This window comes from Saccostrea cucullata, unplaced genomic scaffold (assembly GCF_032062105.1).
Source record: "Saccostrea cucullata isolate Sc308-1 unplaced genomic scaffold, CSIRO_AGI_Scuc_v1 ctg5420, whole genome shotgun sequence".
Classification (NCBI taxonomy): Eukaryota; Metazoa; Mollusca; class Bivalvia; order Ostreida; family Ostreidae; genus Saccostrea; species Saccostrea cuccullata.
Window position 1 is genome coordinate 59,001 of NW_026921186.1, and position 12,907 is coordinate 71,907.

The following is a 12,907-nucleotide window of genomic DNA, read 5'->3' on the forward strand; positions in this document are numbered from 1 at the left end:
TACCTTTTTTAACAATTCCTCAAGTATATTTTGGCTGCATAAAATATAAATAAAAACCAGACGAATGCATCACCTATTTTCAAAAATGCATTCCACTTTAAGAATGTAAAACACGAACCGTGTTACGTACGTTTTTGTGCGATAAGTAAAATTCGATGTTCTAAAAAAAAAAAAAAGACCTGTCGTTTTTCGATAGTAAATGATGAGCAATTTTTATATTTCAAATATTAAAAACATACATTTTTTTACAGATTCACTTTATGAAAGTAAATATTGCTTATCTCTTAATTTGTAAAGGGAAAGAATATTCTGAATAACATTCTTTTCAATGTTTAGAAAACCTTTAATTCTGAATAACTTCTCCCACCTCCATCACCAAATACGAACACTTAACTTAAATGTACATAGCAGCCCGGTCCTCCGGGCTGCAATGAATCGAACGCCAGAAAGCCTCGAGTTGTACACATAGATGCAGTACTTTCAGTACTTTGATTTTGAATGCCTAGAACGTTCTAATGCATTACATCATGAAAAAGATTTTGCCAGAATTTACTAGATTTTATTATTTACGTTGTTTTTAAATATATAGTAAACAACTGCACAAGAAAATATATCTTTATTCTGACCATTTATACATTATATTGCACGATTTGAGAGCTATCAAATGACCGTTTTTATCCGTAAAACTTTAAACTTTACTGGAACTTCAGCGCATGCGTATTTGAGACACAGCGTTGTCAAACTTACATCACACACGTGCTGGCAAGGGCAAAGAGAAGTTGAAGGCAAAGAAAGAAGCAATCATGTTGCTATCACCAAGAATTACTTTCAGATGTTTGGAGCAGGGATGTAAAATGCAGAAAATGCGACATCTGCATACAAAGACATTCAAAAACCAGGTAACCTTGGCGTTTATTAAGTTGCGTAATTGGGACTTCACATGGTCGGCACAAGATTTGTGTTAAACCTTGATATTTTGTTTCGTAAATTTTAGCCTTATATGAAACTTATATATGTGATAAATTAAAAATTCTTTACGATAATTTGAAATATCATTGATATATTTAAGGTTGTTTGTTTCAAATGATGTTTCACAGGATCTAATTAGCCCTACTTTCATATTGTTAATTGCCACTGTGAACATCATTCACAGTTACTTTTCCTTTTACAATCAAAAAGAACTATTGATCCCTGTATTTTAAGCTGTCAAAATACTGATCTTGTGTTTTTATGTCTTATTGCATCATGTTGCAAAAGCTTGATATTGTTCTAAGTTTCTCTGAGAATTATGCAACCTAACTATACCTTACATAAGAGCAGAAGTTTAGATATAAACTCATCTTTGAGATTTACCTTTGAGAAGAAGGCTCTCTTACGCTTAAACCTATCTCATTCCAGTTTTTTGTAAAAATGGGAACAATTAACATGATTAGGAACTTTTTTGGTTATTAAATTTCTTTCATGTTGATCATCTCTAAATTTCAATTCGCTCAGTGTCCTTATGAAAATATATTTATATTGATTTGATCTTGTAGATACCATTGCTTGCCCTAAATGGAAATCAGGCACTGCAAAAAAGGAACAAGTGAGTACACACTTTTAACATGTTAAACCAAAAGAAAAATTGAGTCGAAGATGGTAAAAAATATTCAATATGTCAATTATATAGAGACAAAGTACACATCTGTGCTACTCAGTGACAGAAAAAGTAAATGTCTCCAAATGTAATTAATCTGTTGTTAACGATAATTGATCCAATGAAACTAAAATCATATAATTTCATTTTGCTAATAGTTCTGGAAAGGTGAAGGGTCAGGTCATAGGAATAGATCTGGGAACAACAAACTCCTGTGTAGCCGTCATGGAAGGAAAGACCCCCAAAGTTTTGGAGAATTCTGAGGGATCCAGGACCACTCCATCTGTCGTGGCCTTCACTAAAGATGGAGAGCGACTCGTAGGGATGCCTGCCAAACGTCAGGCCGTCACTAATGCTGATAACACATTCTCCGCCACCAAACGACTAATCGGGCGACGATTCGAAGACCCAGAGGTCCAGAAAGACATGTAAGCCTTGTATTTTAATTATTTTAATATTTATTGCACAATTTTCTTTAATTATGAAGCCCCGATTCTCTTCATCGCTTGTATATGGTGAGATATAAAATGACAAGACAATGTGTTTGTGAATGATAATTTCTATGTTTTAGGAAGACAGCGTCCTTTAAGATTGTGAAGGCAACTAACGGTGATGCCTGGGTAGAGGCTCATGGGAAGATGTACTCTCCGAGTCAGATTGGAGCCTTCGTTCTGATGAAAATGAAGGAAACTGCGGGTAAGTTACGGTGGTGACTGACTAATGTTTTATGCTAGAAGGTTTATCCAGAGAGTAAATTGTAACTTTTCTTCTATGGGTAGCTAGTACTTTGATGGTAACCGATGGTAAACCTAGCTCTGTCCATTGTAGGGAGGTAAATTACGACAAGGTTTTATGCCTCTCGGTCTTTGAATGAGCTAATTTTCGCTGAACACAGGAGTTGATGATGACTATTATTTGCTACTCTTGACAGCCTGGATGATGAATACTTATCACCAATTAACTCTGAAACTCCTGAACAGTGAACAAAATAATGTGTTTTGTAAATGTGGATATTGTCACTTGTTGCTTGCCTAGATTTCAGCACGAATCTTTTGAATGTGGTTTATGTCTGTTCTTTCATTGCTGGCTAATGTTTTTGATAGTTGGAAGTTACCTCTTTCGACAGGCATATTATGGGGTGGCATTTCTTGTCTATTCAGGGTTGTCCGTAAGACTTACGTCTTGTTATAATCCCTTGATTATCTTGGTATCCCCTTTCCTCCCTAAAAGGGGAAGAACTATTATAATAACTCTCCATCTACTTTCTTTAAATGTCCCTTGTTATTTCAATTCTTGGGAACAACCCTGCTGTTGTTTTTTCTTGTGTCCAAATAAGTTTTGACAAATGTCCTAAAGAGTGTATTTGGATAATTATTGGCCTTAGTTATGTAATTATGAGGCTCCAAGAAGATAATTTAAGCAATTTATCTTAGGAGAATCATTGCTAAAAAGGCCTTAGGTGGTTAGTTGGTAAAATAGTGGAAAATGTAATGAAAACAGAGGTTGAAGCATGGAAGGGGTCTGTGTTGTTTTAGTATTTTCTATGACTTTAACAAATAATTATTACAAGCCATGGGAGCAAGCTTATGTGTAATACCCTGGTTTTCACTGATCACAGGAGTTGATGATGACTTTTATTTGCTACTCTTGACAGCGTGGATGATGAATACTTATCACCAATTAACTCTGAAACTCCTGAACAGTGAACAAAATAAAGAGTCTTGTGCAAATTTGAAAATTTTCCATTATTGATTACCAAATTCTCTCATTTTATAGAGACACCTATTGAGTAGGGTGTATGTTTTATAAACCTCAGTGCTACTAAAGTATATCATAAAAAGTTTGACATTAAGCTTTTGAATACTAGACCAGTCTGGCTACCCTGGCAAATTTTTACTAATCATGACCCTTTAACCACTAGCCCTGACAAAACTTGAGAAAAACATTTAAAGTACATAGTAGTGATGATTTAACTCTTTTCCCCCTGTTGCCACCATTTGACGCACTTGCGATTTCCCTATAGTGTTTATCTGGCTGCCCCCTGAAGCCATTTTGACTGACTTGAAATAACTGACCATTACATTTAGAACGTGCTAATTAAGTACCTAAACATCATCAAAGTGTACACATATTATATATCAATGTTTAGGGAATGGTTTGAACTTTAGTATTGTCATATAATTTTTTAGAATAATTAATTACAATTAACAATATATAGGTGAAACCAGGTAAAATGAATTTTTCACAAGTAATCTTCATATTATCCTTTATATGAGAGAAAGTTTCTATAAAATATACCAGTAAACTTAAAATATAATACCAAACCAATTAAAAGGCTCATTATTTTTTGTTTAATTAATATTAATTAAGATAGATTAATAATGATAGGTAATTGTCTTAGACTTGAGCCAACTAGACTTCACAATCATGTTCAAGCAGGCATGTTTATAAATAATTTATATAAACCATTTCTTGCAAAACTTGGGGAAAATAAATTAATACATGTTTTTATCTAAATCAATGCCCTGATGAAAAAAATGCTGAAAGTAGATTATTTAGTACACATAAAACGCATGGGAAATCTGTGGCCGCCATTGTTGTTCTTGTTAAAAAGTCTATGATGTTCTTCCTCTAATTTTCATTGTAAAATTTTATTTCTATTAAATTCAACTTTAGAACTGATGTAAAAACATTGTGAATGCCAATACAATCCAAGGTATGTTACATAAAATGCAATATTAGGGCTGAATTTTGCTTGTGACAAGGCCCAATTTCTTCCTTTAAACAGACTGGGTGCCATTGTTTTCACACAGGTAAATCTCAAGTGAATTCACACCAAGCTGTGACTTCACTTATTATAGTAACATTACCTAATGTGTAATACACATGATTGGCTATCATTTAGAGCTGAATTTATTTAGAAACAGGGGAAATCACAGAGCTAATTTAGGGTTGTTGTGTGTATGCGTCAAATGGTGGCATCAGGGAAATGGGGCATAGCGTCAAATGGTGGCAAAGGGGGTAAAGGATGTAATGCATTAGGGGGAAAAGAGTTAAAAATAACCCATTTTATAATCTGTTTAATTGTATTGGATTAACTTTACCAATGTAATTGGTATTTAATTAACGACATTTTCCCACACATATGTCAATATTGAAACTAGGTCATATACATGCTGCTTGTTGTGTTTAGTCCTACCTTAATCAACTTGTATTCAATATTGATATCAATACCATTAAAATTGTTAATAGAATTTAAATATAGTAAAAAATAGTAGTACATAGTAATGTACCAGTATAAATAAGTGGTTAGAGTGAGTTCTGTGATGACCATTTGCTACTCTTGATGTGAAACTGATGTAAAAACATCACCATGGAGACTGAGATCTCACCTGTGGTTTCCAATGTCATATCACTGATACTTCTATATCTGTATAATATCACCTTTATTCTGTCATATCACAGATGTCAAAAGTCATGATTAGTCGGCAGTCTATAGACAGCCTGCATTGTGTACCTTTTATATGATATCACCTTGATATTTATATAATAACTGTGATTACCTTTATTGTAGATAATTACCTGGGTCAGAAGGTGAAGAACGCTGTCATCACCGTCCCCGCCTATTTCAATGACTCCCAGAGACAGGTATAGTTAATACTATCAGTTTGAATCGAATTGTTTCGCAAAATTGGTCATAAAACAAACATTCATGCTAAGGAATACACAAGGCCAGATTTTGAAGGATTTTCTTTCTTGTTTTAATTTCAGGCCACTAAGGATGCTGGACAGATTGCGGGACTGAACGTGCTGCGAGTTATCAATGAACCAACCGCCGCTGCCCTGGCATACGGCATGGACAAAAGCGACGATAAAATGTGAGTGACATTCTACAAGGGTCAATGTCGATAATTTAAGATAAACGAGAAGTATGAATCAATATGGGAATTAAATATTTACATAACATATTTTAAATTTTTAATGAGCTTGACATAATAAGTACTACTGTCTAATATATACTATTTAGTTTCTCATAAAAGATGTTATTAATGATAATGAAACTTTTTGATACTTTTCTCATCATAAATTGTTTTATTTTATATATGAATACTATTCAGGGCCTCATATAAAATCTTTTCCTATGTTTCAGTATTGCGGTGTATGACTTAGGAGGTGGAACTTTTGATATCTCTATTCTGGAAATGCAGAGGGGAGTGTTTGAAGTGAAATCCACCAATGGAGATACTTTCCTTGGAGGAGAAGATTTCGACAATGCCTTGGTCACTTTCTTAGCCAGCGAATTTAAACGAGATGTAAGTAAATTTTATCTCAAAGTAAGTTCTCATGCATAGTAAATTTTATCTCAAAGTAAGTTCTCATGCATGGTATTTTATGCTCAAATTAAAAAAAAAATTAGAATGTAATTCTGTAAAATAAGTTGCCTTTATCACACAAATGATTTAAGTGGGTCTAAGTTGAACAGAAGAAAATTATTAATTAATATGTTGCGTTTTATTGATTCTTGTAGCAAGGTATTGATGTAACCAAGGACAACATGGCCATGCAGAGATTAAGAGAGGCAGCCGAGAAAGCCAAGATAGAACTCTCCTCCAGTATGCAGGTAAGATAGCTAGAACCAGGTTAACTCTCCCTACATAATGTATCTAAAGTTTTAATCCAAAGTCAGTCAAATTCCCAGCTGCTCCTCCCTAGCTTCTGGGGCCAAATCTTTGGGACAGAAAATAAGATAAAAACTATAAACAGCCCTTTCTGTTTATGAGAAAAGGGACAAGTTTTAATCTGAACACTAAAAATAACTTAATAATATTCCTGAAATCCATTTTTTTTTTCCATGAGTAAGTTAGTATTTCCCTTTGTAGACTGACATAAACCTGCCCTACCTGACGATGGATGCCAGCGGACCTAAACACATGAACATGAAGCTGACCCGAGCCAAGTTCGAGGGCATCGTCGAGAGTCTAGTCAAGAGGACCGTGGGACCTTGTCAAAAAGCGTTGAGTGACGCAGAAGTCAAGAAATCGGATATTGGTGATGTCATCCTGGTCGGAGGAATGACTCGAATGCCCAGGGTAAATATCTTCCATACATAAGGAAAAGACGAGTTTAACATTTACCAAAAATTGATTTATTTAATCAATATTCAGTACCTTTAGTGATAATTTCATTTAATTTCTTTTCAATTGTTTCAAATTTTTCCTTCCTCAGGTACAATCCTTGGTACAGGAGGTATTTGGCAGAACGCCAGGAAAGTCCGTGAACCCTGATGAGGCTGTTGCCATGGGAGCAGCCATTCAGGTATGAAGGAGCTCAAATCTTCGATGTGAACTGCATTCAGGAATTCAAAACTAATTCCTGGTATGAAAATTGTGATGGTTCTGATCTTGTGGTGTTTAATTTTACAGGGAGGCGTGTTAGCCGGGGATGTTACAGATGTTCTGTTGCTGGACGTAACTCCACTCTCATTGGGTATCGAGACCCTGGGAGGCGTGTTCACTAAACTGATTGACAGAAACACTACTATTCCAACAAAGAAATCACAGGTATAGAAAAAAATATCTGTAAAACATTAGAATGTAAAATTTACTTGTTTTCAGAGCAGGAATTTCAACTAAAAAAATTATACAGTATTCCACCTGATAGACTGTGGAACATTGGGAGATATATTCATTGGTAGATTCTTATTTCAATCATACATGTAGTTTGAGAGATGCGTAATGTTTGCTACTTTCAGGTGTTCTCCACAGCAGCTGATGGTCAGACTAGTGTGGAGATCAAGGTCTGTCAGGGAGAAAGAGAAATGGCCGCTGACAACAAACTTCTAGGACAGTTCATGTTGGTAGGTAGATAATGGTCACAGTCTCAAAAATTCTATTTGAAATCATGTTTCTAGATTTATTTTCTTGATTTAACCTGGATGTGATCCTTTAATAATGTGGATGTTGTGTACTTGAGTAAAGTGCCAATTGAATAGAGTCTTGACCGTGAAATGTAGAGGATTATGATTTGTCTATTTTTAACTTCAGGTTGGAATTCCCCCAGCGCCGCGAGGTGTGCCTCAGGTGGAAGTGACCTTTGACATTGATGCTAACGGCATCGTAAACGTATCGGCCAGGGACAAGGGAACAGGAAAAGAACAGCAGAGTAAGTTATAGCATTGATTGATTTAGATATGCCTCTAACACAAGTTTGTAGGTATAAACCTATGACATTAAAATTTGTTACTTATCTATGATGAAAAATATTGTAAAATTTTTATATACCCAATCTCTAGTAATCATACTTCAGGGCACTTTGAAACTGGACAATATATTTGGTACTTTGTATTTGCAGTTGTGATCCAGAGTTCAGGCGGATTAAGTAAGGAGGAGATAGAGAACATGGTGAAGAACGCAGAGAAATACGCGGCTGAGGATCACGTCAGAAAGGTGAGTGTTTCACGCACCAACTACAGGGATTCTTTGTTCACAATAAAAGTTATTCTTACCTTTATCTCAACACTGACTGCATTTGTAAACAGATTTCGAAATTTCAGTTCACAAAAATACTCTTTAGTATAGCTGTGAAGGAAGGAATCTTAAACACCATAAGCTGAATTTTATTTTCATAGGCATGTAAGTGATAGTTGTTGGGTGTGAGAGTACAGTATTAACATTTTGTCGTTGATTTTGTCAACAGGAGAGAGTTGAGGCGGTGAATCAGGCAGACGCCATCATACACGACACAGAGGCCAAGTTAGAGGAATTCAAGAGTCAGCTCCCCGAGGAAGATGTAAGTGGAAATAAAACTCACATCAAGTCATGTACATTATTATATAATGCAAGGCTTGCATAAAGTCATTTCTCAAATCATCAACATTTCATACATCAATTTGAAGTTGGCGATAATTCTTACCTGTATCTCAAGGCTGACTGTAAACAGCTCTCAAAAGTTAAATCCACAAACACTTTTAACCTTGTATGCTGTTGAATCACAATATTTTTTTATGCATTTTTGATGTCCGAGGAAGTTTGAATTTCCCGCTCTTTTTTAAACAGGCCAATAAGCTAAAGGAACAGATTACCGGAGTGAAGGAGTTAATCGCTAAGAAAGACCAAGTAGAAATTGAGGAATTAAAACAAGCCACATCTAGCATGCAGCAGGCCTCACTCAAACTTTTCGAGATGGCCTACAAAAAGGTGGGTAATATGTTCATAGTAATTGCAAAACTGAAGAACCTTCTCTATCTTGCACACTTCAGAGTTCACTGTACTGTAAATCAACTTTTAATCGTGAGCGAGAAATATAGGTGAGTTTCACCACCTACTTTCATTCGTGAATACTAATCATCACAAAGCATTTATTTTGCTTTGTATAAGAAGAGGATGGTTCCTCGGTCATTAAAATTAATTAGGCCTAAAAAAAAATATGTTTGTTTCCTGTAACCCGACCGACCCATTCAAATTATCCTCGGGTTTTTTTTTTTTCTGACAAATGGAAAACTTCGTTTGATCAATCAGCTGATTCCATTTAAATAGCTTGTAGCTTAATTTGAGACATAAAATATGTCGACTTGTGTACATTTACCTTAAATATAAAGAGTAATCATTATTGTAACAACAGTTTCCCCCTACAACTTTCTGAAGTTTGTTTTCTGCCGCTTGGCAACCATTTTGGATGCCATATTGGGTGTCCACTGCAAATATAACACCTGGTATTTTCTCGGGGATGTTTGACCATTCATAAGCAAAAAAAAAAAAAAAAAAAAAAAAGAATTTGGTAACCTAATCCGACCCTTGATTTTTTGGGAATGTTACAGGAAACAAACTTTTTTTTTTTTTAAGCCTTATGGCATATTGATTCAAAAGTGAAGAATCATGAATAATAGATGACACGAATAATAGTTTGTTTACAGCATCTTTCTGAAATTAGAGTTATTGAACATTTATGCTGGGGGTAAATGCCACGTACCATATATTGAAAATATAAATTTTAAGTTCAATATTTACACCTTCTTATCAATATAATTTTCTTAATGTCCAAAAACGTTTTGCATTGGGATAGAAAGGGTTCGCAAGTTATTTTAAAATGTCCTGCAAAATCTTTATATTTTGAAATAATGTCATGAAATGTGTTTGTCCTACAGATGTCCGCTGATAGAGAGGGCAGTTCGTCGTCTTCCGACAGTAGTTCTTTAGAATCCACAGACGACCAAGAAAAGAAGGAAGAAAAGAACTGATGGAACAAACTGACTGTGTGTGTGAATGTGTGGAGTGAAAGTTAGACTGTGACAGGGGGCCAGTGTGGGGGGTCACCACCCCAATCAGGCCCACCCCCAGCGGGGGGATCAACTTCTCATTGCTCCCAGAGTAACAATCAAGTGCATTCATCTCTCTCGCTCACCGATCTCTCGTCAAGTCATCATAGAAATAAAATGGATGCCAATAACAAACTTCCAAAATCTGATTGGTTATGATTTTGTAGCCAATCGTGAAAAGTATAGGAGCTAGAGACAAAATTCAACGATCAGAATTTTGACTAATTTTTTTTTGAAACCTAAATTGATGGCATTCGATCCAGCTTTGACATTTGTTAGGATATTGTGCTTCAACATTTTAACTTCAAGAATCATGTCATGTTTGTTTTTGTTCATAGTTATTTTATTTCATATTCTGTGTAGGAACTGCATGTATACATGTAAATATAATTATGTGATATTAAATTATGAAAAGACTCTTTTTAATCGTGTTTTCCCTACATGTACTTGTGTCATTCTGCATCAGTATTGTTACTCTAAAGTCATGGTCGTGTTAAAGTCTTATTTATTAATTTTATTTTTAATATCAACATATGATTAGACACCATGTTAAGTCTAGTGAAATTGAGACAGGTGTGCTACCAACTAAGCTCTCTGTTTGGCACTTGATATGGGGGAATTCAAGATTGTAGAAACCAAATGTGTCAGTGTGATATGAACATAAAAAGGCTCTCACTATCTGTATTCAGATAAACAACTGTAGAATATTTGAAATTGCATGTACATTCTGTATGTGAAATAGGGTAGAAACAAGACAAAATTAGAATGCTCATGTTTTCTGGTATTGGCTGATAATACCAGCCTTTACTGGAGTAAATATTGTGATCAAGCAAAAATGAACACATTCATTAGGGAAAGTTTTAGGCCAAAAAAACTTAATCAATAGTTCCTCAGGCAAAAAAAAAATCAGAATTCAATGCGGCAGGCAGGCTTTTTTTTTTTGAAGCAGGTTTAATACTTTTTAAAGCCATTTGTTCAATAAAATGATAATATCTACCAATTCTTAATTTTTGTTCTCTGAAATTGGTTGTAACATGTATTCAACTTTAAATAATGTTACTCCAAACATTTATTTAAAAGTTAATTAATAAAATACTGAAAATTTAGAAGAAATGTATTGTTTTTCTACGTCTATCTTAGCATTTATGAAAAGGGGAATAACTCTATTTTCTTTTTCAACTTTGAATTTTAAATAGAAAGACTATTGATATAATTTTATTTGGCCTTAAACAGCGTATTCTTTATTGGAGTAAATATTGTGGTAGAGCAACAATGAACACGTTCATTAGAAAAAATAATAAACAAAAGGGATATCTTTTCTCAATCTAAGGGGAATAACTCAATCATGAAAGTTGAATCCCTCAAGATCAATGTGAAGCTACATAACAAGGATCAGTACAAATTTCACTGATAAGTTATATTCTTCTGATTAATAACCTTAAACACATACAAGCAATTCAATGTTTACTATTCCAGTCAGATTTGTGACCAGGAGGAATTAAGAGTATTTTGTGATCTCATTTAAACAGGTGTTAAGTAGGTTTTTATGTGGGTTTAGGTGCAGGTTCATCTAGTTTAAATTCATATGGATATAAACAGAGCAATACTTACTATTAATTTCTCTAAAAAGATCATAAAGAAACAATATTTCATAATTTTATTCCATTCATGGATTTATTGATAAAAAATGCAAAACGCAATCATGCACAACATAATTTACTGAAGCAAACACTAACATGCATCCAGCCAAGAAAACTACAACTACTTACTCAATTCCAAATGGCACCTTGCTCATGTCTTCTATTAGACAAGCCGCTCATATATCATTATAACAAGACATCACTTATAATATTTGTTGATGTTGTGTAAGGGAGAATTTCAACTCCCAAACATAATTATAAAATCACATTATTTCAGAGATATTTTGAAGTAAAAGATTGTATTGTTGAATATTTTACAAAACTGTAATACATGCTCCCTTTCAACGATAAATAAGCTAAATTGTATTTGTTTTGGGGGGAAATAAACAAACAAGGATGTGTAAATAGTATAAAATAAACACTAAACTTGTCAAATTAGAATATCACTAATTGCTTTGGAATTTCCCAGCAACATTGTTGATATGATTTTACAACTTACCGGTATGTAACAACTTGATGTATTGCAAGGGACTAAAAGTTTCTCGGGCAATATTTAAGAATACATAATACTCAGATTACATAAGCATTTTCTAATTGCACATGGTGTATCAAACAAATATATTTTTGATCACTTAAAGCTGAACACACTCATAAATAGGCATAGTTTGCCATATTTCCCGTTCTTGAACGCTCTCCCTAAAACTTTATATAAGGAGCAGATCGCTAGTCAGAACAATGTATTTCACTATAGAGATCCGACGAGTGTAGACGTATATCTTACAAAGCGTGCTACTCAATATCTATGAAATTATCAAATTTTACGCATTTTTTCCGAAACAGGACAAAAGTATCATGAAATATGTAGGTCAATACATTATTTACAAACAGAAAATGCACATAAAAACAAGAAATAAACGCAAAAAATCTAACACCACGATAGGAGTACTACATGTTGGTCACGAGTTCCAAGTGTGCAATCAGCTGTAACGAAATAGAACGGTTTATATACACGTCTGACAGTGTCTATTTATGAGAAGTGTTCAGCTTTAAAAATGCTTGTACATCTTTTGCCAATCTAATTAAAATTAGATGTATAAATTATACACTACACTAACATCTAACAACATCCCATTGAGTTCCTTAGGTCAAATTCTATCAACCAATCAAACTGTCACCTGCATAATCATCGAATATTGTTGACGTGAATACAATGTAAGTCTAGAGCGGTTGGGCAATATTGACCTCAGATTACATGGGAAATTTTAGATGTTAGTGTACGGTGTATCAAACAGCTATTTTTGATCACAAATTGATCTT

General features: G+C 34.2%; 1 protein-coding gene across 1 annotated transcript; it reads left to right on the forward strand.

Moving 5' to 3' along the window:
* The first annotated feature begins 716 nt into the window (after window positions 1-716).
* Window positions 717-10,367, forward strand: LOC134259399 (stress-70 protein, mitochondrial-like). The gene is made up of 17 exons (XM_062741983.1): window positions 717-899; window positions 1,536-1,585; window positions 1,795-2,064; window positions 2,208-2,332; window positions 5,211-5,284; window positions 5,408-5,514; window positions 5,787-5,949; window positions 6,165-6,257; window positions 6,517-6,726; window positions 6,863-6,952; window positions 7,060-7,197; window positions 7,389-7,493; window positions 7,681-7,798; window positions 7,988-8,082; window positions 8,333-8,425; window positions 8,692-8,832; window positions 9,780-10,367. Exons 1-17 carry the CDS (start codon window positions 804-806, stop codon window positions 9,870-9,872), a joined length of 2,061 nt encoding a protein of 686 aa, XP_062597967.1. The 5' UTR covers window positions 717-803; the 3' UTR covers window positions 9,873-10,367.
* Window positions 10,368-12,907: the final 2,540 nt, after the last annotated feature.